The following is a 25961-nucleotide window of genomic DNA, read 5'->3' as shown; positions in this document are numbered from 1 at the left end:
AACTTTGGTTAATAATAATTTTTGTTAACATAATTTTGGTGCCATTCTAGCTTTTGGCAGTCCCTTCTCATTCTGTGACCTCTCACTCATATGTGAGCAAAGGTTTTAGTACAGTGTATGTCATCTTCTGCCTTGTAACAATTGCCACAAAACTTAGGGACTCGAAACAACAATGACTTACCGTTTCTCACAAGTCTGTGAGCTGACTGGAGCTCAGCTAGATGGTTCTCCTGCTGGTCCCACTTAGGGTCTCTCCTGCCACTGTCAGCAGACAGGAGCTGGAACATTCGAGGCTCCGGGGCGAGAGCCAGAATGTTGGATGAAGATGGGACACTGCGATGGCCAGATCTCTCCTTCTCCTCAAGTGATCTCAGGACTCCTCCCTTTCACTTAGCTTCTCCATGTGGTCTCTTCATCAGGGCGCCAAATTTCTTGGTGGATCAGGTTTTTTTAAAAATACAAAAGTGAGAGCTGCTAGGATTTTGTAAGTCTTAGGCTCAGAGCAGCATTTCTGCCCCATGCTATTGGTAAAGCTCCCAGATTCAAGATGAGAGGACTTGGAATTTTCACACAAAATTCCAAGACTGGGAGGCAAGGTTAATGAAAGCCTCTTTTGGAGACCAGCTACTTCATGAAGACTTTACTTTTTGTATAGCGCAGGTCTATAGCCTCTTTTACAAAATTCTTGGAGTCAGATATTTTTCATAATTCAGATTTTTTTAGATTTTAGAGAAGAACTATAAAGCATATGCTGTGTATTATATCACATGCCCAGGACAGTCTGAGGCAGCACCTCATAACCAAGCACCTTAATAATTCTGTAATAAAATGTATGACTCAAGTGGAGTAACTACAGGCTACAAATAGCCTCAGAGAAGGTCAGATCAAGTTTTGGCGTTTTCAGAGATTTTTGGATTTTAAATTGTGAGTAAAATATTATGAACCTGTATTTTGAGTCAAAATAAGCTTTTAAAGATAAAATAAATTTCTCCTCTCTTGGGCATATACCTGCTGTCAGTTCAGGTCCTCTGGGAAGCAGACATCAAAACAGAATTAGAAGCGTGAGCAATCTGGGGGAAATGCCTGTTGAAAGGTGCAGGGGAGAGAGAACTAGAGCAGTCAGGGAGGGCCTTCAGACCACGAGGCAGGTCTGATGTCCATGCAGGGGCAGGGGGTGGAGGGAGGTTGGGCAGGAATATCCTTAGCAGCAGGGCAACTCTGAGAAATTGGGTCTCATCCAGTGGGGAGCTCCATCCAGAGCAAAGGTTGCCTCTCGTGTTGGTGTTGGTGGTAACAGCCAGACCTGGTCTCCCTGCCCTGATTGGTCACTGGCTGGGAGCTGCCTAGGAAGTGAGCAGCCGGCACTGCACGTCCTTGGAGGCCATCAGTCAGCTCCTGGCCTTGGTCAGGTTCTCCTGGGAGGGGAGATCTGAGCTTGTGCTCTGTGGTTGCCACCATCCTTCCTCAGCTTCCACAGATTTAGTTCCTCTGGTTCTTAGTTTCCAGTTAACACAGTGCTCTTCAGGAACGCGTCCTCCATGTAACTGGGGTGGGTGGGGGGGTCAGTTCCCATTTCAGGACTATCCAGTTAGTCCATCAGCCACACTGTATTGCTTCTATGCCCTCTTCCAAGTCTATCCAAACAGTGATTTTACAAGTTCTCCTTCCTTGGTTTTCTTTGATGTCAGAGTGGACAGTAATTTACAGCACAAATCAAGAAGGGATATCTCTGAGAGAGAAGCCCCCAAAGGCCTAGAAGGGCTGTGTGTGTGTGTGTGTGTGTGTGTGTGTGTGTGTGTGTGTGTGTGTGTTTTCTACAAGCTTACTCTCCGTGCTCTGGATGAACAGTTGATTTCAGCACTGAATCTGTTAAAGAAATCTAGATAGATAAGGGTACAGAGGAACTCTGGGTTATTGGCATAGTAGTTTTTATGATAATGTTTAATAACTTTGAGAATTAGGGTCTGGACTGCCTTCTGTGCTGGTTAGAAATGACAGGGATTGATAATTCTGCATTTTTTATGTGTTCCGTTTTTTGTGATTCTTAGTCATGGCTCTCTTAAAGATGCCCTCGGAGGGCTTCAAGGGTATGGATTGCTTGACCCCACCCCTGGAAGGTCAGAGTCAGTAGATCTGAGTAGGGTCCAGAATCTGTATTTTAACTCTCATTAATCTTGTGCCTCGTCCATCCCAGACTTTCCTTTAAGAAAAAACTGTACCAGACGTCACTGGTTAGGCTGGGAAAATGGAGTGTTACCTTGAGTTGAACTTTTTATTAGTAATTCTGCGCTGTGGATGATTTAGTAGCTAACGGCAAAAGGTATAGTTTAGTATATTGTCATTTAAGTACACAAGAGAACGATTATAGAAATTTAAGAACAACCGTGTTCTCTCTTCACATAATTTTAGAGCTTGATTTTATGTTACATTGTGCGTATATGTATGTGTGCGTATATATGTGTGTGCACATGCATGAACGTCCCCACACACCCCCCCCCCCAGGTAGAAGTGTGTAACACTTCAAATGAAGTCTTTTTCCTTCCTTCTCCCCCAGTCCCACCCCCAGGGATTAACTTTGCAGATTTCGGTGTGCATCTTTGGAGACATTGCTGTATGCACACATACAAGTGTATGTAACTTTGTCTTTACAGCAATAGACTCAAGCACGCATGCTGCTCTGAGCTTGCTTTGTTCACTTGTGGTCTTAACATTCTTCTGTGTCAGTATATTTAGACCTGTTTGGAGGGGTTACTTTGAGCCACCGAGGCAGGCAACCTCCTTTTCTTCAGATAAGCTGTGACATGAGCTTTTCAGACACACAGTATACGTTGCTTGCTTATTAGAATATCTCAGTAGATTGGATTAGGAGGATTAATAAGTATTTCATATCGGACCATGGGAAACCCAGCATACTTCAGAGGAATTAATATTTCGTGTGCAGTTGAGTTTTGCTCGTTTCTGCACTTCCTGTCACCATAGTGTATTGGCGTCTGAGCCAAAGGGACGTGCATGCAGGAGTGACTCCATGATAAAAAAAAAAGAAAATGGACTCAACCAAAGATAGGGAGCCACTTGAATTTTCAGTCAGTTGGGATATTCTTTTTTTTTTTTTTTTTTTTTTTTTTTTTTTGTGGTATGCGGGCCTCCCTCTGCTGCGGCCTCTCCCGTTGCGGAGCACAGGCTCCGGACGCGCAGGCCCAGCGGCCATGGCTCACGGGCCCAGCCGCTCCGCGGCATGTGGGATCCTCCCAGACCGGGGCGCGAACCCAGTTCCCCTGCATCGGCAGGCGGACGCGCAACCACTGCGCCACCAGGGAAGCCCCAGTTGGGATGTTCTTGATGAGGTCGATTTCTTTTCATGGCAGGAGGTTATCCCCATGTAAATTGTTGTGTTCGCTTTTGGTGATGCTGACTTGCTGTCTATTCTTTCATACAGGATCCAAACTACTGGATACAAGTGCATCGACTGGAACATGGAGATGGAGGAATTCTCGATCTCGACGACATCCTCTGTGATGTGGCGGATGATAAAGACAGAGTGAGTTCAAGTCAGGAGAGCGGCTCTGAGTGCATTCTGTGAAGGCAGGGGTGGGGGGCGCGGGCATGGGTTCCTCCCTGTTTCAGACACATGTATTTTAAAGGACATTTGGGCCACTCATACTGGTATGTTTGCTTTATAATAAGTATCATGAATCTTCCCAGGGTATAATGATTTTCTTGATATCTGGGACTTAATACTAGGTTTTGAACTTTTAAAATTGCAGCGTTTTAAATGGAAATATCTTTAAGAGGTTTCCATGCCATCCTCCCCTTATTTTAACCAAATGTAACATCTTTCCCGACAACTCAGGCCTGTCATTATGCTCAGTGTTTCCATGGGCGACATACAAGGTCTCTGTTCTGATCCCAGAGGTGGCCCGTCCCAGCAGCTGGCATGGCCCGGCTGCATCCCAGCATCCTCCCGGTGGGCTCGGCTTTCAGGAAGCCGCCCTTTCCTCCGTGGCTCCTCTCTGAGTGCCGTCACACCGCAACAGCATCTTCACTGTTGGCTGTGATGGAGGCATCACTGGCCGGTATCCACCCTCCCATCTGTCCTCCTTGAGGGAATGAGGCAGAGGAGTGACTCAGAACGTGTTAGGAATCTGTGGCAGGATGTTGGGCTCTGGCACAGGAGTCAGCGGATTCTTGATTGCTCGACTCCAACTTGAGCAGGCTGTGGCCACACCCCCTCGTATCTGACCTGCTGTGAGATGCTGGGAGGGCTGGCGGCCACATCCTCACCTGTTCGTCACGGCCTGTGATAGCTCAGGGTGGGCTGCACAGCGAGGTGACTGCATGGGGTCGAGGAAGGTACATCGCCCGGTGCCCACTCCTCTTCCTCCCGGGAGCTCCAACCGCTGGCCCCTTGCCTCCGGAGCTGTGGGCTGGGCGAGCGTGGCTGCTGTGCTTACTCACGCCTGCATTCCTGACAGCGTAGTGCCTGGCTCAGAACCGGCCGATGTCTTATGTGTTTTCTTGAAATCTTAAGGAAAATGAAAAATTCCAGGGTACCAGGTATCGTGTAACGTCACGGATGTTTGATTCACTAGCCCCTGCTGTGGTGGGGTTTGTTCCCTGCCGCTGCCGTGGGCTGGGAGCGTGTGGTGTCAAAAATGCAGAACTTTCCTGCCTGTCTGTGATTTGCTGCTGTTTCTCCTGGGCTCAGTTCTCCTTGTCAGGCTCTTCTGTGAGCCAGGAATAGGGTGGCTCTCAAATCCTTTTCCTGCAATCCACATGAAGAGCATCCTCTAGAGACTTAAATTATAGTCATCTTATTGTGCAGCTCCGCTCCAGAGCTTAAACGACAGAAATTTATGAAGAATTTAAACAGGTTGCCCTTTCCCAGCCATAATGCTGTAAAGAGATGAGCTCATGTGTTGTACTGATCTTTTAATATTTTCTCTCCTCCCTTCCTCTTCCTTTTCTTTTTTCTTTTTCTTTTTTTGGTTGTTTTTCTTCTATAAAATAATGCAGCTTCTTATGAAGAAAAAGAAACTTAGAAAGAAGGAAATAGTCACCCGTGACCCCCTTGCTGCTTAAAGCTCATTGCTGCCGCTATTTGAGTGGGCTTTGCATCCTGACGCTTTTTTCCTTCAGAGACAGACACACACTTTTTTCCTCTTAAATAAAAAGGATTGAGTAGTAGCCTGCTTTTTTGGAGTTGATTATAAATACATTTCCACATCCGTTAACCATAGCTATGCCGACATAGCTGCACGGTATTTTCTTTTAGGGATTTATGTGCTCTTTCATTCGTCCTGTTTTGGATTCTTGGATTTCTGTGAAGGAAGCTGAGTGGTCCTGGGTGTGTCTTTTGCACCCAGCAGCAGTGGTGAGCATTCCTGTTTCTCCACCTGTTTCCTTCCTTCCTTCCTTCCTTCCTTCCTTTCTTTTAATTGAAGTGTAGTTGATTTACAATGTATGTTAGACTCAGGTGTACAGCAAAGTGATTCAGTTATACACATATACATATATTCTTTTTCAGATTCTTTTCCATTACAGGTTATTAGAAGATAATGAAACCTGTTTCCTTTCTGATTGAACACAAATGTAGTTTTCCCCCAAGTTGGTGCCATCCTACTTTATTCTTCAGCCCACATGGTATAGCGCTGGGCAGGTTCATGGCGCAAAAGTAACGCTCCTTCCTGCACCCCCACCAGTGTTCACACTCCAAACACAGTTCACATTTTGAGTAGGTAGAGTATTGAGATGTAGATGTTCAGCCATAGGATTTTTGTTTGTTTGTTTGTTTGTTTGTTTTGCGGTACGCGGGCCTCTCACCTCCGTGGCCTCTCCCGTTGCGGAGCACAGGCTCCGGACGCGCAGGCTCAGCGGCCATGGCTCACGGGCCCAGCCGCTCCGCGGCATGTGGGATCCTCCCAGACCGGGGCGCGAACCCGGTTCCCCTGCATCGGCAGGCGGACGCGCAACCACTGCGCCACCAGGGAAGCCCTAGCCATAGGATTTTAAAAAGAACTTTAAAACCATATTGGGACTTATTTTACGGCCTTTTTGGTGGGCATTTCATGTGTACTTGAAAATAACGTGGATCTGCAGCTGTTGGATCTATAAAGATCTACCAGGTTAAGGGGTTTGATGTTCTTGTTTAAATTTGGGGGCAGTTTGTTACTCAGCAACTGAAAATAATACACTCTTCTTTCAGCACAACCATTAGATCGCACATAAAAACCAAAGATAAAGGAAACTGTGTAATCTAAAACAGCTGCATATTGAAATCATAGGATAAACAAACCGTGTTTTAGATTTTATATTCTTATGTGAATTTGATGATAAATCTACATTTTCTGGAATCTTTTATTATATATCCTATGTAGGTTAAAAAAATCTTTTAACCTGAGAAAAAGGTTTTAAGTATTAGTAAGTGAAATAAGTTTTCAGACAATTTTACATCATGTAGATTAAATTCAGTTTTCAAATAGAAAAACGGTAGAGGGTACAAAGTACTGCTGACTAAAATAGTTTTAAAATCACTGTTTTATTTGTTCAGAAATATTTAAATATGTGTATGTGTATAATTAATTTAAATTTTTGAAGGAGCATCTTAAAGGACCCATTTTAAGTTATAACTGTGAGAATATAATTAATCCAGAATCCTAGCACCCAAATTCACCGGTGTTGTTGGATGCATTATTCAAAGTGAGGGATTGTGTGTAGTGAGTTGTATGGCTCTTTTCCATGGTTCTGAAATCTGATTTAATCACCCTGGAGTGTTTTCAACTTTTCTTGGCAGTTTCTCTAGCTAAGGATCTTGACACCTATTTTGCTTTTAGGTTAGAAAAACATTCTCCTAAACAATAAAATTCCTCTTTAAAAACATGTCCTCGGGCTTCCCTGGTGGTGCAGTGGTTGAGAGTCCGCCTGCCGATGCAGGGGACATGGGTTCGTGCCCTGGTCCGGGAGGATCTCACATGCCGCGGAGCGGCTGGGCCCGTGAGCCGTGGCCGCTGAGCCTGCGCGTCTGGGGCCTGTGCTCCGCAACGGGAGGGGCCACAGCAGTGAGAGGCTCACGCACCAAAAAAAAAAAAAAAAAAGGCAATAATTCAAATGATCACGGAAGAAAATTCAAGTATCTATTTAGCTGTAATTTTGCTCATTATCCTTTAGTTATTAGAGTTCAACGCACAGCACTGAGGAAATTTTCATTTAGTGCCTGTACGATTCCAATTCCAGGGTTTACCCAAATGTATTCAAAGTGGTGTGAGTGTGGGTTGTCTTGTGTTCTTGGAGTAGGTTTGATTTTCTGAGACATAGACTATCCTAGGTCTACTTTGGGTATGAAGACGTGCCCTGTTTGTTTGTTCCTTCTGGACATTGCTGCTTCCAGGCAGCGTTGTCATGCTGCTCTGTTTACTCTTAGGATCTGATTCTCAGTCTTCTCATTGACATTCCGCCAAATTGTGAAAAGCTGAAGTGGATTTCACGCCATCCTCGGCACCGTTTACAACAGCCGTAATGCGAGCCTTCCTGAGTGCTGCGCTGCGTTCTGTCTGAATTTCTTCCTGGTTTGCTCTTCATTATTTATAATTTACTATCGGTGAGCCTCTCTCAGTTCTCTGTCCCTCCCGTCATTCCCTCTGTGAACTACAGTAAACTTAGTACATAGACGACAGAGTAAAAATCCTGGGCATTCACTCACTTCTCCCTCCAGTCTGGCACCTCGCACTGACCTTGGGTGGCAACAGGTTTCAGGGGGAAGTGACCAGCACTTAGAGTCGCGGTGGGGAGGGGTGGATCAGCAAGAAGAGTGTCTTTTTCTCACTCACACCATTGTCTTCTCGTTTATGTTTTTGGTGCTGAAGGTGATTTAAGATGTGGCATCAAGCATTTCCTCTGTCACGCTGGGATGTCATTTTGTTTTGACCTAGAATGATGTCATGTGTGTTCTGTTTTGGGGATGACCTTGGGAAATAATCTTCCACTATCGGTGTCTTGCTTTTTGTACGAAGGGTTGGATGGGATAGCAATGTACATTCTTTGAAGAGCTTGTGTGTTTCGAGTGGGGTCCAGGCACCCGTGAGGGGTTGTTGTGGAGACTGTTGATTGCTGCTTGTTGGAAAGGAGCCAGGATTCTCTGGGGGACAGTCTGGCCAGTGTCCTCACGTAGAAGAATGTGGAGAAAAAGAGACTTTTAAAATATATTGGGATTGTGGGCAAGCAGCAATTTCTACATGTCGGTGAAAGCTAGCACAGAGGCATTTATGGAATAGACAAGTCAAAGCTGCAATGTTGAACCAAAGCTGAGTGCCCCTCCTCCGGCTGGATAAAGGTTAGGTAGAGAATTTTTTCAAACCAGGGTGCCCGAATAATAATAATAATTTAAAAGATAGCATATATAATAATTTTCTTTGAAGAAAAGACTTTGTCTTTTTTTTTTCTTTCAGTATTTTTAATTAATGTAACCTGTTTGCTGAGCACCTATTGTGTGCCAGGCATTGTGCTTAGTGCTGTGATACATTGTTGAACGAAAGTAACCATGTTTCCTGCTCTCCTGGGGCTTATGATCTATTGTGAGAGTCAGAATTTCTGATAGATAATGATTCTGAAGAAAAGGACCGGTCCTGTGAAAGATGTGCCAAAGCTCAGGGTGAAGCAAGACTTGCCTTCAAAAAAAATGTGACCCAGCTGGAATCTGAAGGACAGCCAGGTGAGAACGAGGGGGTGTTAGGTGATCAGATTAACATGTGAGAAATATCCCCAGCTGAGTGTGTCAGAAATGAATGGGCAGGAGGCAGAGTGGACCCCGGGGTGGGGCAGTGTGTGGGTTTTGGGGGAGGTGGGAGACGGATATGGGGGAGAAGGTGGAGAGGTGGGGAGTAGGTAGATCTGAGGTGGCTTAACAGGTAAATGTGACGGTGAGGTTGTTCCCCAAGGCGGGGAGTGCGTGCTGCGGGGGGTGACTTGGGACGCAGTGGGGAGATCAGGATTTAGTCCTGATTTTAGTCAGTTGGGGTGCCTTGGAGGTGTCAGTTAGGCAGTTGGATATTTGGAACAGAAGCACAGACAAATGTGTGAATCTGATATAAATTTGTTAAAAAATCAGATTAAAACAACATTCAAAATATGGTCTAATTTTAGTGCAAACAATTATGTACATTGGAAAGGGTTTAAGGGACCGACTGAAATAGTTATCTCTGAGGGTGGAGTAGGTGAAAAACTGGGGATTTTGTTACTTTCTGTTTTTTAATTTCTCCATAATTCTCCTGCCTAATTCCAATATGAAGAGAGCATTAGGCAGTTCTAAATTGAGGTTAGAATATAAACATCTTTTTTTTTTCTTTAAACTTTAGTATGAATTCGCATAGGGAAGGAATGATTTAAAGAGTTTGCTAACTTGGAATTGAAATAATTTGTATAAACAGACTTCGTTTAACTAGATGCGTTGATTAATTTCCTCCTAAATGGATTTCTTTGAGTTAGGTTCTAAAGAAGAAAATATTTAAATTAAGTGCCAAGTAGAGCATTAAATGGCTAATTAATTAACTCAGAGGGATTATTTCCCAACATGTAAGTATTTCACGAGTACCGGTTCACCCCCAGCTCGTCAATTTGTGGGTGGGTGGGTCCGGGAGCACAGGGCCAGGTGTAGCAGAGGTGGTGATGGGTGAGGGCTATTAGTGCAAGGGAACAGAAAAGCGGGCCCGGGCCCTGCACAGCCCCTGCACGGCCCCTTGGAAGTAGTAGGAGCTTTGGAGGCGGGGACTCTGTAGAGTCTTGGCTTGTCAGCCTTCCCGAGGGAGGCAGTGAGGACTTTGCTTGGCTGGAGCTGCCCGGTGAGTCAGGAGGAGTGGGGGGCAGTTATCATGTTAATTGTAGGCTAGGGCTTGGTTCCCTGGTCTGCTGCACGTTGCTTTTCTATTGCTCCATCAGCAAGGCGCGTCTTCTATGGGGGGTCCGGGGAAGGAAGCCACACTGCCTGTGTCTGAATTCTGGCCCTGTGACTTCTTTACTTTATGAGCAATGTATTTAATCTCTCTAACCTCAGATTTCACATCCCTAAAGGGAGGTTAATGATTGTACCTACCTTACAAGGTCATATGAAGTTTAAGGCTGAGAATTTGTGTTACAGTTTCAGCATTGTGCTTGGCAAAAATAGGACCCTAGGAAATGGTAATAACTGTCATCATTGTTGGTCACCATTGCTACCACCATTCATTGAATTAGGTGAACTAGTCTTTCTTTAAATACCAGTTTCTAATGGTTTAAAAACAAACATATAAGCCAGGCTATCGTAGGTATTTGTTTTCTAAAATGAATTTCTGTAGATATTCATTTTCATTTACGTATTTTACATTCCTATCACTTTGAAGAGCGCTTGCTACATAATACGTGCTCAGGAACAGTTGAGGGAAGAAATATGTTATTTTCTGCATCTTTAGAATTTGAGGATTCCTAGTATGCTATCAGTATGTATGTTCTTTTCTGAAAAGAAGCAAAGATCCCGGTTTTGATTTTTAGGATTTAGGAGCCAACAAGGACTGTATCATTAAAAACCAAAACAAACCAAACCAAAAGTCTTGGAATCAAAAGCAAAGGCAACAAAAGCAAAAATAAACAAGTGGGAATACATCAAATTAAAAAGCTTCTGCTCAGCAAAGGAAACTACCAATAATAGGAAAAGGCAACCTACAGAATGGGAGAAAATATTTGGAAACCATATATGTGATAAGGGGTAATGTCCACAATATGTAAAGAACTCAAAAAACCAATCAGATCAAATAATGGACTGAGGAACTGAATAGATGTTTTTCCAAAGAAGACACACAAAATGACCAACAGGTACTTGAAAATGTGCTCATGACTGATCATCAGGGAAACACAACTCAAAACCACAGTATCACCTCACACCTGTTAGAATGGCTGTTATCAGAAGACAGGAGATGACAGGCGTTGGCGGGGATGTGGAGGAAACGTAGGCCTTGAGCACTGTTGGTGGAAATGTAAATTGGTGCAACAGCTATGGAAAACAGTATGTAAGTTTCTCCAAAAAATCAAAACTAAAACTACCAGAGGATCCAGCAATTCCTCCTCTGAGTCTTTAGCCAAAGAAAATGAAAACATTGTCTTGAAAAAATATCTGCTCTCCCATGTTCATTGAAGTATTAGTCACAGTTTCCAAGATATGGAAACAACCCAAGCGTCCATCCACGGATGAATGGATAAAGACACACACACCCACACCCACACACCCGCACACAGAGACACACACAGAGCACTATTATTCAGCCATAAGGAAGACCCAAATCCTGTCATTTGTGACAACATAGATGGACCTTAGGGAATTTATGCTAAGTGAAATAAGCCAGAGAAAAAGAAATATGTATTGTATGATCTCATTTGTATGTGAAATCTAAAAAGGCCAAACCTGTAGAAACAGAGATTATAATGATGGTGGTTACCAGGGGCCGAAATGTGGGAGGAAAGGGGTGATGTTGGTTGAAGGGTACACATTTAAGATGAATAAGTTCTGGGGAGGTAATGAACAGCATACTGATTAGTGTTAGTAATACTGTATTACATGCTTGAAAGTTGCTAAGAGAGTAGATTTTCAATGTTCTCACCATAGAAAAGGTATGGTAATTATGTGACATGATACAGGTGTTAGCTAATACTAAGGTTGTAATCCTTTTGCAGTGTAATAAGTGCATCAAATCAACACTTTTGTACACCTTAAACTTACACAATGTTATATGTCAGTTACATCTCAGTTAAAATTTGGGGTCGGGGGAAGGAAGGCCTTGTTTACAGTTTTAAAATATTACTTGTCCAACACTGACAATTCTCCAGAAAAACAGCACATCTCAAAACAAGTGCTCCAGAATAAATGCTGTGAAAAGCTGTTTTATAATAACTTTCAACTTTTAAAATGTTTAGCCTAGGTTTTCTTTTCTCTCCTATCTAGAGTGAAATGTATACAATTCAACTTTTCATGTATATAATAAACTGTTATCATCACAAAAAGGAAAAGAAGGAGGAAGGTAGATGACTGTTGGTTTCTTCCTCATTAATATTTTCTGAATAATTGGAGAAGTAATTATAAATGATAAACAAGATCATCCCATTCATTCATTCATACAGTTATTCAGGTATAATCATGTAGAAAGTAGCAGGTTTTTTTTCCTCCTGGATTTTATAGTAAAAGAGGAGGAAAATAGGAAGAGCCTGGACCCTTTGATCCTCTTATAATTCCAAAATAAGTCAACTAATAAAACTGAAGCCTCATGTGCTATACACTGTAGCAGGATACGGCTGTAACTTTGTATCAGCCCTGAGAGTTGGATAGATGGTAGTGTCCTTGGTTTGAGAAGAGGGAGAACCAAATATACTTCCTGAATCTGCAGATCTCTTTCGCTTCTTTGGGCGATTGACTGGTCCCAGATAACAAACATTTTTATCGTTGGTTGGGGCTGGAGAAAGAGGCTAGTTTAGCTAGTAAAAATATGTTGATTTTAACGACAGTCTTTAATTTTGTTAGATTACTTATATGTAATCTTCTTTATGAGTGTTTGTTAAAATGCCAGGAGGTTAGTGCCATGTATAATTGTATCACAATTATTGATTATTATCACAGTTATTGATTATTATCACAATTATGGATGCTTCATGTTCATGTATCAGACTAAAATTACAGCATCTGTTTGAGCAAAAGTTAAGCAGATCTTACAGATTCACTCATTCCTTCATTCATTTCATCTTTCTGACATTCATTCAACAAACGCTTTTCAGTCTCTAATATACTGGAGAAACAGCTGGAGGTGCTGAGGGAATATCGTTGGCGGGGGGGGGTGTCCTCTTATCTCACAGGGCTCTCCTTGCAGTGAGGAAAAGAGACTCCAAAGGCAGTGAGTCTGGGCAAGGACAGCTCTCAGGAGGAGACAGGTGGGCTGATCTCAGTGGCTGAGAAGGAGCCAGATCTGGGAACAGCTGGAGGTAGAGGGAACAGCATGTACAGCAACCTGAGGTGGAAAAAAGGGTCCTGGATCTCAAGCAAATGAGTGTGGCATGGATGCAGCAGGCAGCTGGGAGAGGGGACATGGTGGGGTTGGAGAGGAAGGGGGGTATTAAGGACTATATTAAGCAATTTGAGATTTGCTCCTAAATGTAATAAAAAGCCCTTAAACTGTCAAACTGAGAGGTGATATAATTAGAGGTGTATCTTAGAAGGTTGCTTCGGGAAGAATGCATTGTAGATGTGAGCAATGAGGGCAAAGAAGGTAGAGTGAGAGTGATTTTAGAGTCCTAACTGGAGCTAGGTCGGGGGTACTTTGGATGTCCATTTCATTTAAATGCAAGATGTCAGGGTTGGAGACAGTCAAGTCTCTTTCCTATTGAGACATTTAACTGATTTTGCAATGCCTTTGAGACATCCAAGCAGAGATGTTAAGTAGGTCATTGGACATATAGTTCTGAAGCTCAAGGGAAAGATTGGAGTTGGAGGTATGAATTTGGAAATGACAGCTATATAGAATAGATGGTATTTAAAGGCATGTGACAAATAGCGTTTCCACGTGGCAAAAATTTGCAATCATTCTAACCAGTCTTTATTGGTTCCTCCAAGGGTGCACCCCCTCAGCTTAATACTTGCCTTCCCTGTGATGGAAAATCCTAATAACATTTTAATTAGGAAATTAGTATTAAAATGTGGAGAAGGAACTCAAGTTCTTCTGAGTCAAAACATTTAAATGAGAGTAACATGAAATTTAGATTTTGAGGAAAACAACTGAGTATAAAAGGCTATAAAGAAGCAGCTCAGGGAGATGACTCCTCAGGCATGAGGCAGTGGTAGTATTATTTCTAAGACACACACAGAAAATCCCACTCAGAAAGCCTTGAGAAATTTGTGAGTGCTATAACCATTTGATCTTAGATGGCGAGCACCTGACTGCCACCCAGGAAAGAGCTTATTTAATATAATAAAGGCACATAGTATAAAGTGAGAAACTCCCCTGGAATGGGGAATCCTAGAATCTGTATCCTGTATTTCAGAATTCTGATAGTCCCTGCACTGGAATGCCTCATAGATTGCTTAATTTCTTACAAAATATTAAGCAACACTTCTTTTTAAGGGGACAGTCAACTGGTGATGGTCCTCAGGCATTTTGTCATTAGCAGTAGTGTGTAGTGTCAGCAGAGGTTTCTCAGTACGAGGAACTTGAGACTGAAACCCAGCTGCAGTCACATTATTATTATGATTATTATTTTTATAACAACATCATTTTCTTTAATTTGGCTCAGACATGTTTATTGAGCACCTGTTCCATTCTGGGCAGAGCTTGAGATGTTGACGGGAATAGGAAATGCTTGCCTTTGGGGGTCCATCATAACACAGGAAGATGAAAATGCTAACAAAATATTTTTCATCTAAAACACTTTTGTTCCACATTCTAGAATTTGGTTCTCTCTTTTATCTCTCTCTTTTTTTCTTAGTCTAATTTAAAGTAATTCCAAGTACTTGTAAAGCAAGAAATGGTCCATAGGTAGGTGAGAATATTCAGGCTGGATAAGTTAGGGGGTATGTTCAGCGTCCAGACCAGATATGCTTCTAATCCCTGGCAGTCTAGTGGTTAAGAGGTGGTGCTTTCACTGCCGGGGGTCCAGGTTCGATCCATGGTCGGGGAACTAAGATCCCACAAGCTGAGCGGCACGGCCAAAAAAGAAAAAAAAAAAAAGAAAAAAAGAAGACTTTCCCTCCCCCCAGAAAGGCAGTCTTGAATAAAGATAATTCTGCCTTCAACTGACATAGCAGATGACTACTTTGTTTAACATTGTCCCCTTTAAAATTCCCGTACTCTTATGATTTATCAGCTAGATATTCTGGTATAGGCTAATCTTCGGTTATGTAGTTTTTCAGTTATGTAGTTTGTTTAATGATTGGCGTGTGTTTTTAAAAATAATATTGGTGTACCACTTGTTACAAAAATAAACTCAGGATTATGAGCTAAATTTAAAAATATTACCATGACTGTACTTCCTTTCAGTCCTTGAGTTAGGCTGTGTGGGTCCCAAAGCACTGAGTTTTGTGGGGCTCTAGTGTTAATAGTACCATGAGTATTAATTGTGTTGTGAATATTTGTCGTATTCAGCACTTACTAGAAACTGAGTTCTCTCATTTCTCATCTACCTTATTTTCCTGTCCCTCGTCACACTCAGCATCATTCAGTTAGACCTGAGATAAACTGAGTGAACAGCGCTCTTGCTGCCTTCAGAAAGGGACATAAAACACCCTCCTCTCCTTTCTGGGACAGAGGATGCGTGTTCCAGACTCCTATTTCATTTTTCTTGTGAATATTTTGTCCTATACTTTACTGAGTAAAAATATTTGAGCATCAGATCACTCCACTTCTTATTCCCTGGAAGAAGAGAATGTTCAAGGAGTTTAGAAAATAGTCCTGCTAAGTAAGAGGGCTTCTGCTTTGAAGTAGGGGTTGGGACTCCATCCTGTCCTAGAGCTGGCTGTCTGTTTTGGCAAGGAATGAGTTAAGGAGACTTCTTTGAACCTGCTGTGTTTACTCACATCCTGCTGACTCCACGGTGTGTTGCCACATGCCATGTCACTCCTGACAGCTACTGCTGGCCTGTTTAACTGGTGAAGGGTGTTTTCATTTGATGCAGTGGAAGCTGTGTCCCTGGTCTCCCTGCTGTATCCAAAGTTCTTGCTTCCGTGGAGGGTTACTTATATGGAGAGGGTTCTATCCTATATTTCCCACCTGTTTGCAGTTTGTTGCCCTTTTTAGAGGACTGAGCAAAACATAGGCTGTGTATCTGGGTTTGGGGGACTGTTTATCTGGGGATCATTTTTTTCTGTAGTTAGTTTTGGAACCTGAGTCACTGTGGATTTTGCCTTTCTAATGGGTTGAGATGGCAGACGGATTGACAAGGAAACCTGCGAAGTATTACTCCTTTTCTGGAACCTCTCGGAAAGATTCAGTGAAGGCACTGAGGTTTTCAAGGTCATTGAACCTCAAAAGAGTCACTGCAGAAATCAGCAAAAGGCAGGTTGGTACATAAATTTCTTATCCCTCTAAATTTTCTTTGGAGTTGAAAGTAGTTGCAACTTTTGGAAAAAAGTTTCTTGATTAATTTGAACATTCTTTTATAGTTTCAAAAACATTTTGACATTTTCTGCACCATCATTGGGTTTGTGAATGTTTATTATTTATTTGTGTGTATGTTTGTTTATTTTTTACGTGGGTTTAAATTACTCGCTGTTATAACACAAGGTCGTAATGTTATCAGAAGATTCTGATTCCTAATATGAACTCTTCTCCTAAAACATTGTTTTAATGAGGACCCTCATGCTACCCAAACATCTCACTGAAAGGATTAGTTGACTTTTGTACATAAACAAAATATTAGAATAAAAGCAAATTAGTGTTTATATAACTTCATAGGAATATTGTTCCATAGGACTATGTGGAATTAAACTAATGTTTTCCTAAAAAATAGTTGGAGGCTGTCACGTGGAAATATAAATGATAGGAAGTGATTCTGGCTGTGTGCTTTCTTGTTGTTTTGTTTTACTATCTATTTGTTGAGTATGTAACTTGAGGCTGTTCAAATAACACATAGCACATTTGTTTTAAATAGTATTATCTGTTAGAATTGAAAAGATTCCTCCTTACTATTAATATTTTTGGAGGTCTTTTTCTGTTACTAAACAACAATAATAATTGGTAAAAAGTCAACTAACATCTCACATAGAATGTGATTTTTTTTTCCTTTCATCATTTATTTTTGGACAAGTGCCATGGCTTTTGTGTGCCCCCCAGTGGCCTTTTGGTAGAATGGTTATTTTTGAGCTCCGTTAACAAGTAGTCAGGATATCCAAACCACTGCTATGGGAAGGACTGTGCTTTCGACATTACAGAGAAGTGCTTCAGAACGACTTCCTCCATATGATTCAAATTCAGCTCAAATATGTGATATTTATCTGGCTAGTTTCTGAAGGATGTGTGTTTTGGAACATCTCTCAATGGTATATAGACGTGGACACTGAGGGGCTTCCCTGGTGGCGCAGTGGTTAAGAATCCGCCTGCCAATGCAGGGGACACGGGTTCGAGCCCTGGTCCACGAAGGTCCCACATGCCGCGGAGCAGCTAAGCCTGTGCGCCACGACTACTGAGCCTGCGCTCTGGAGCCCGCGAGCCACAACTACTGAAGCCCAGGTGCCTAGAGCCCGTGCCCCGCAACAAGAGAAGTCTCTGCAATGAGAAGCCCGCACGCTGCAAGGATGAGTAGCCCCCGCTCGCCACAACTAGAGAAAGCCCGCGCGCAGTAGTGAAGACCCAACACAGCCAAAAATAAAAATAAATAAATTAAAAAGAAAAGAAGTGGACACTGAAAACTCATATGTATCATCAGTTCTACACTGATTTTGGTCCTCACGTGCTAAATCTTGAGTCATTTTAATTTCCTCTTTTTCCCCTTCTCTTCCTTGTTGTCATGGAGAACGTTGACATATCAGAAACAAGTCAAGTCTGAGACATTCCAAATCACTCACCTTTTTCCTCCAGCAGAAATCACAACCCTAACAGATGTTTGTTGGTTAGGAATTCTCAACAATCGTGATTTTTTTCAGTGTCACAGTTGTTTATGTGCAGATCAGTGTAATTTGAGTTGAGGACACAGATTAAAACCTGTTTCTAAGAAGTTAAACCTTCTATACAGAAGTATACAGAAAGTATACAGAAAATAATACCAGAGTATACAGAAAATAGTACCAGAAATGAATGAGGAAATTAAGGGCACTGATTCAGTTGGCAGAACTTTTTCTCTTCCTCCCTGAAGAAGCATCAGGTTGAAAACTCTGCTTGAACTTGAGCACGGGGGCCTGCATGCTGGAATTCCTGTGCTTGAGAATTTCAATGTGAGTGCCCTGTCTTGTCATTAAGAATTCCATAGCATTGTTTATAGAAGTAGGGTGTTCACCTTGAGTTCTCTGCCAAAGTCCAGTTTGTCTAATTAAATTCTGCTGAGCGTTTCAAACTTCCTGCCTGAAACGACTTCTAATTGCTTGTAGTTCCAGGGGTGGTAATATTAGTGATGGCGTTCTGCTCTCAAGACATGCTTTTAAGTGATTACATTCCAAGCTGTTGGGTAAGATGAGATTACTTTTCATGTTAAAGATGAGACGTGGCCTTTTGGAGGATGCACGGGGACGCCGGCTGTGTCGGGGAAGAGCAGTTAGGTTCCTGCTCCGAGTTCCTGGGTCATTATGTATGTGGCAGTGGGTGACACTCATGACAAAGGAAGACATGTTTTTTTCCCCCTCAAGGAAGACATGTCCCCTCCTCAGAGCCTTGTTTCTCTGATAGAGGCCAGCGTGTGACATTTAAGCAACCATATAATTTCAGCTTTGTGCATTGTTTTGCTTGAGGAAAGGTTGCCATAGAAAATAGCGTTCAAAATCAGGGTTTGTATACTTTTGCGGGCCGAGGGTTAATGGTTAAGACAAGGGTATGATGATACCTCTGAGAGTTGTCAAGAGAGTTAAGATCGTGTGTTAAAGTGGAAAAAAACTAAGAGAAGCAGAAATGTCATATCTTGGACAGTTTGCTGGGCTCACAAGACAAAGCATTCAATTTAAAGTGCGTGAGGCTGAAAAATCTGCCTCAGCCAAAACACAACCATTTTGGAGTAAATGGCTGGAATTCATGCATCAGGACGTGTGCATGGTCCAGTGTGTGGATGTCAGTCATTTACTACAAAACTACCATTGTGATCATTTGTCTATATGTCTCTATCTCTATGCTGACATTCTACATCTTGATTATATAGAAAATCACAATCTAGACACGGAAGTTAGCAGAATGACACATTCTGACAAGGTTGCTTAACGGTAGAAGAACAATGAAGCTAACTCAGAAAGTTAGATGGCTTTTTTTAATTCAACAAAAAGAAACCCTAAGAACTGTAAGTTATATAGACGTACATTTTATCTTGTTATAGAGCCTTCCTTTTAAAGTAGAAGACACAGAACTCAAAAGAAAGCTGCTTTGGTCTTCTAGGGCCTAAAGATAATTATTTTGAATTCCTTTGTTAATTATCCTCAGGTACAAAGTAAAGGAAATTGGGTGGATTTTGTATTCAAATACGCTAGAAATTTGTAGTATCCGTGTGTGTGTGTGTGTGTGTGTGTGTAGAGATAACATGCTAAGGCTTTTTGTCTCATGCTTTTCCGTGTTCTATTAAGAGGAACATGTAGAAGGATCACAGTTGATCGAAATGTAACTCTGTGTGCTCAAAGTTGTATTTTTATATCAATCATTCTTTCCACGATCGACAGTGCCACTCCTCGACAGTGAGAGATTGCAGTTCTGTCCAAAATAATTCAAAGTACAACACTGTTTATCATAAAACACTAAAACATATGTTCTTGGTAAGAGCTTTTTAGAAAAGTGTCAATACTTTAAGAATATGTAACAAGTTAGGAATATGTAAGTTCTATTTCATAAAATGTAACCACCTTTTTTTTTTTTAAAGAGAAAATGGCTTAGAATGTATATGTGTGGATAAGTTGGAAGAGTGTTTTGTTTCTTTGTTACCAGAATAGTTTCCTAATCATAGCAGAAAATATATTGCTGCTCACTGATGTCACCCAGACGGGAAGAAGTGTGTTCTTGATAAGTTTTGTGACATTGCTTTGCTGTGTCCGTATTACATCATCAAGTTAGATTCCCTCTTACTCCTGCGTTGCAGAAGTTGTACATTCTTGCTTTTTTTCACATCCTCAATTAATAAGAAGCTCCTAAACTTAAATACAATTTATATTTTCAAGAATAGCTTATGGGGCTTCCCTGGTGGCTCAGTGGTTGAGAGTCCACCTGCCGATGCAGGGGGACACGGGTTCGTGCCCCGGTCCGGGAGGATCCCACATGCCGCGGAGCAGCTGGGCCCGTGAGCCATGGCCGCTGAGCCTGCGCGTCCGGAGCCTGTGCTCTGCAACAGGAGAGGCCACAACAGTGAGAGGCCCGCGTACAGCAAAAAAAAAAAAAAAAAAAAAAAAAAGAATAGCTTATGTATATATTTAATATTACATTTAGCTTAATAATACCTACGTAATTGGGTGAAAATGTGCACATTATAGTACTCCAAGTATTAGTTTAAAAAATACAAACCTTTAGCCTTTGCTACCCTCAAATTATTCTAGGGCAAATAAATTTTCTTCCCAAAACATGCTGTCCCCAGATTGAGCTATTTCTGATTTGGATTGAAGCAAGGCCTCTTTAGTTATTTTTAGGGAAATTTGTGCTTGGAATCAGGCATTAATTGTACTCCTTAGTTCTCCTTTGACATTTCTTGATTAGGTGGTTTCGTCTGAAACGGCAGCCAAGTTCAAGTAGGCTGAGATAATTTTGAATTTAAGAACAGATGAATCCAGAGCTTTTAATACTTAAATGTCAAAGAGAAGTGAAATGCATGTAGGTGACCACGATGAACTTTATCATCCTTGAGGTGAGCAGAAAAAGACTGTTGAACACCGTGTTTTAGAAAGCATCAAGCAGGGCCTAGGTCTTTAACTTTACCCTTTAAAAAAAAAATTCTTTTCTTAAAAAATTAATTAATTAGGCTGTGCTGGGTCTTAGTTGCAGCATGTGGGATCTAGTTCCCTTACCAGGGATCGAACCTGGGCCCCCTGCATTGGGAGCTCAGAGTCCTAGCCACTGGACCACCAGGGAAGTTCCTAACTTGACTCTCAGTCTACACCCCTTACTGTAGTTAGCATGTCACCATGTCATAATGCCAGCCAAAACAGGCCTTGGCGACCAAGAGTCAGAAGGACCAGCATGAAACGTGGCTCATAATTAGTACAAACTTCAGGCCATGTGGTTGGAGGATTCCTATGTGTTCTTTCGAAAGGCAGCAGCTCTTTTATCGGAGGGTCTTCAAACAGGGTGGAAACAAAGCAGCCCATCAGTGGGGTGTATCTAGGACTTATGTTATGAACTGTTGGTTATACATGTTCCTGAGGAGGAACCACCTCTGTCGGTTGAGAAAGGATGGTTGTTCCTGCCATGGGGAACATGCAGTTGCCTGGTTAGAGTGACTGGGTGCTCGGCTGGTGGTAAATTCCTTGTCTACCTTTTTGGGCTGTGAACTAAATGCACTGTAATTTATGTTAACTTGTGCTTTAAAAGTCTTCAATTTGGTACTTGATCATAAGGCTGGGTGAGAAAGATGAAGAAATGTACATAAATAGCAGTGTTCCTGGGGAAAGGGAGAGCAGTTAACCTTTTGAATCAGTCATACGTAAATAAACCTAGGCTTTTTTTCAGTGATATATCTATTTTCAAGTTGTATCTGTAAAACCACAAAATGTGTTGTTTTCGAAATTCGTGACCTGCTTCTCTGTCCCTTAGGAACTCTGCTCCGGAGTTCTTATAGCACTTACAGCCTGTGCGGCTCTTCTTTGTAACAGTTGGAATGATTAACATTGTTTCAAAGAATCAGTTCTCTTTGATTTGGAAACATATAATCATTTTGGCAAGCATTTTCCCTTTTCAGTTTCTCCTAACCCTGATGTTTCAGTGTCTCTTGCGGCATTATACGGTAACATTGGCCCTTAGTGTTTAAATTTGCCTTGAATTTAATTTTTATATGGAGTTTGGAATACACATTACTATGATGCATATAGTAAAAAATTTTTTTTAATGTTTTTTATCACTATGATCTAAATATCAACAACCAAGCAAACTTTTAAGTTTTTTTTTTTTTTTGAATTGTTTGAACCTTGTGGAGAAGAAAAATGCATTACCTGAGGAAGTTGGTTTGAAATTCATTCTCTTTTAAAATTTGATTTGCATTCATTGCTTTATATTTATTTTTCCATACTGAAATTGGCATTTGTATACAACTCGAATATCTGTTGATACATTTGAGTTTCCTGAGTCAGAACTATTTCTTAAAGGCAAAAAGCAGTGGCTTGCCTTTATCATACATCTTACTCTTTGATTGGAGCCATGACTGTGACAGAAATACGGTATATAGAACGAACCCAGGGGCATCTGTCTGATGCTGTGTGTAATGCAGGCCGAATGCTTATTTCTTTTGATTTGAAGACTGTAATTCCTACTGAGGTCTCAGCTTCTGAAAGAGTGGCCACTGGCAGGTGTCCTCCATTGTCTGACCTTGGCCAGTGACTCTGGATTTCCTGTGGTCTCAGTTTTGTAGACTTGAATGGCTGCTCACGTATTATTAAAGAAACCAGTTGAAAAAAAAGACAGAAATGCATTACTGTGCTTTTTGTGAGGCTCAGTTACATAAAACTTCAGATTCTAACGATCTCAGCTCCTTTCTTGCATTTGGCTGTCTCTTAAAAACAAAGTTGAAAGTGTACATAAAACAAACAAAATTCCTTTCGGATCAAGTGTTGTGGGATTGTACTTGGAGAATTTTTATAGCTTGATTGGACTTTAGATTTCATTTAACCTCGGGATTCTTTTTTTAAAAAATTCTTTTAAATTTATTTTTGGCTGTGTTGGGTCTTCGTTACTCTGTGTGAGCGTTCTCTAGTTGTGGTGAGCGGGGGCTACTCTTCATTGCAGTGCATGGGCTTCACACTGCGGTGGCTTCTCTTGTTGCGGAGCATGGGCTCTAGGTGTGTGGGCTTCAGTAGTTGTGGCGTGTGAGCTCAGTAGTTGTGGCTCATGGGCTCTAGAGCACAGGCTCAGTAGTTGTGGTGTGCGGGCTCAGTTGCTCCATGGCATGTGGGATCCTCCCAGACCAGGGATCGAACCTGTGTCCCCTGCTTTGGCAGGCGGACTCTCAACCACTGTGCCACCAGGGAAGTCCCTAACCTCGGGATTCTTAACCGTGGGTCAAGCCAGATGTTGTAGACGCTTAGAGACACTCTCGAGCATGCTTGTGGGGGCCAGTCGGGGCCTCTTCCTCCCCCCACCCCCCCCAACAACCTTAAGTGAGTCTGGCCTAAACCACTGAACGCTGACAGGCGAAGAAACAGCTCTGGAGAAGTTAAGGGACTTATGGAAGATAGTAGACCTATGTAGCTGAAGATTTGAGAATAGAACTCAATGGCAATAAGCATAGGACACGTGCTCATCATAGGAAGAAACAAGAGCGTGAGGCTCCGGGCCCTGTGAGTGACAGCTGAGCCAGTACGCTGGTGTTGTTGGTTGGTGTTGTGTTGGCTGGTGTTGGCCTTCACGCAGGTGTCCCTGTGTTCCGAGGCAGGTGAAGGAGCGTCTACAGCTGTGTAGGTGTGACCTCTGGTGGAGATAGGAGGCTGGCTACTAACGTCCCCTCAGATTCCCACACCAGGGATTTTTATCTGCAGTAACAGCACAGGTAAGCTCCTTTCTTTCGGATCAAGATTTAAAAGTCAAGATCAAAATATCTAACCTGGTTACTAAGTAAGACTCTCTTAGCTCCTTTAACACAAAGTATGACCTTGTTAACAAAGTTATCTAACTTTAGATAGCTTTTCAGTATCAATCTGAGGAGGATACATAAGTCGCTTTGTCATATGGTTTATATATTTATTCTTCATCATAGAATTTTAGGATTTTCCATCATAGGATTGAAAGCCAAATTTTTAATAAATAACTTTGGAATAAGGTTTTCTGTCTATATTGAAAACCATCTGAGGAGTCCAGATATCTTAGGTGAAATATTTATTTTTGGCCTTGCAGCTTGCGGGATCTTAGTTCCCCAACCAGGGATTGAACCCGGGCCCTTGGAAGTGAAAGCGTGGAGTCTCAACCACTGGACTGCCAGGGAATTCCCTAAAATTTTTTTTTTTAATCACCTTTTTTTTTCCCCTTGGTTAACAGGATTTTTTCCCCTTTACTAGTTTTTTTTTCCAATTTTTGAATTTTATTTTATTTATTTTTTGATACAGCAGGTTCTTATTAGTTATCCATTTTATACATATTACTACATATATGTCAATCCCAATCTCCCAATTCATCACACACACCCCCACACACACCCCCACCACCCGCCACTTTCCCCCCATGCTGTCCATACGTTTGTTCTCTACATCTGTGTCTCTATTTCTGCCCTGCAAACCAGTTCATCTGTACCATTTTTATAGGTTCCACATATATGCGTTAATATACGATATTCGTTTTTCTCTTTCTGACTTACTTCACTCTGTATGACAGTCTCTAGATCCACCCACGTCTCTACAAATACCCAATTTCGTTCCTTTTTATGGCTGAGTAATATTCTATTGTATATATGTACCACATCTTCTTTATCTGTTTGTCTGTCGATGGGCATTTAGGTTGCTTCCATGACCTGGCTATTGTAAATAGTGCTGGAAATGTCTATTTAGGTCTTCTGCCCATTTTTTAATTGGGTTGTTTGCTTTTTTAACATTGAGCTGCATGAGCTGTTTATATATTTTGGAGATTAATCCTTTGTCGATTGATACATTTGCAAATAGTTTCTCCCATTTTGAGGGTTGTCTTTTTGGCTTGTTTGTAGTTTCCTTTGCTGTGCAAAAGCTTTTAAGTTTCATTAGGTCCCATTTGTTTATTTTTGGTTTTATATCCATTACTCTAGGAGGTGGATCAAAACAGATCTTGCTGTGATTTATGTCAAAGAGTGTTCTTCCTATGTTTTCCTCTAAGTTTCCTAGTGTCTGGCCTTACATTTAGGTCTTTAATCCATTTTGAGTTTATTTTTATGTATGGTGTTAGGAGTGTTCTAACTTCATTCTTTTACATGTAGCTGTCCAGTTTTCCCAGCACCACTTATTGAAGCGACTGTCTTTTCTCCATTGTATATCTTTGCCTCCTTTGTCATAGATTAGTTGACCATAGGTGCATGGGTTTATCTCTGGGCTTTCTATCCTGTTCCATTGATCTAGATTTCTGTTTTTGTGCCAGTACCGTACTGTCTTGATTACTGTAGCTTTGCAGTATAGTCTGAAGTCAGGGAGTCTGACTCCTCCAGCTCTGTTTTTTTCCCTCAAGACTGCTTTGGCTATTTGGGGTCCTTTGTGTCTCCATACAAATTTTAAGATTTTTTGTTCTAGTTCTGTAAAAAATGCCGTTGGTAAATTGATAGGGATTGCCTTTTCTTGTTCCTGATCTTAGAGGAAATGCTTTCAGTTTTTCACCATTGAGAATGATGTTTTCAGTGGGCTTGTCATATATGGCCTTTATTGTGCTGAGGTAGGTTCCTTCTATGCCCACTTTCTGGAGAGTTTTTATCATAAATGGGTGTCGAATTTTGTCAAAAGCTTTTTCTGCCTCTATTGAGATGATCATATGGTTTTTATTCTTCAGTTTGTTAATATAGTGTATCACATTGATATATTTGCGTATATTGAAGAATCCTTGCATCGCTGGGATAAATCCCACTTGATCATGGTGTATGATCCTTTTAATGTGTTGTTGGATCCTGTTTGCTAGTATTTTGTTGAGGATTTTTGCATCTATATTCATCAGTGATATTGGTCTGTAATTTTCTTTTTTTGTAGTATCTTTGTCTGGTTTTGGTATCAGCGTGATGGTGACCACATAGAACGAGTTTGGGAGTTTTCCTTCCTCTGCAACCTTTTGGAAGAGTTTGAGAAGGATGGGTGTTAGCTCTTCTCTAAATGTTTGATAGAATTCACCTGTGAAGCCATCTGGTCCTGGGCTTTTGTTTGTTGGAAGATTTTTAATCACAGTTTCAATTTCATTACTTGTGACTGGTCTGTTCATATTTTCTGTTTCCTCCTGGTCTTGCCTTGGAAGGTTATACCGTTCTAAGAATTTGTTCATTTCTTCCACGTTGTCCATTTTATTGGCATATAGTTGCTTGTAGTAGTCTCTTAGGATGCTTTGTATTTTTGTGGTGTCTGTTGTAACTTCTCCTTTTTCATTTCTAATTTTATTGATTTGAGTCCTCTCCCTCTTTTTCTTGATGAGTCTGGCTAATGGTTTATCAATTTT

General features: G+C 41.6%; 1 protein-coding gene across 32 annotated transcripts in view; it reads left to right on the top strand.

Annotated features, from left to right (window-relative positions):
• Positions 1-25961, top strand: part of PARD3 (par-3 family cell polarity regulator) — a 678698-nt gene that overhangs the window by 118762 nt on the left and 533975 nt on the right. For 31 of the 32 annotated variants that reach the window (XR_002892687.3, XM_055087799.1, XM_055087804.1 and 28 more), the window contains exon 2: positions 3437-3538. Coding sequence is in view for 31 of the 32 variants with exons in the window: in XM_055087799.1 (XP_054943774.1) it covers positions 3437-3538 (102 nt within the window). In the remaining variant the exon portion in view is untranslated. Of the gene's footprint in view, positions 1-3436; positions 3539-15535; positions 16054-25961 lie in introns of those variants that run through there. The other variant, XM_028495576.2, reaches the window with a different exon arrangement.

This window comes from Physeter macrocephalus, chromosome 11, assembly GCF_002837175.3.
Source record: "Physeter macrocephalus isolate SW-GA chromosome 11, ASM283717v5, whole genome shotgun sequence".
In the NCBI taxonomy this organism is placed as follows: Eukaryota; Metazoa; Chordata; class Mammalia; order Artiodactyla; family Physeteridae; genus Physeter; species Physeter macrocephalus.
This window is presented reverse-complemented; position numbering and strand designations above follow the sequence as displayed.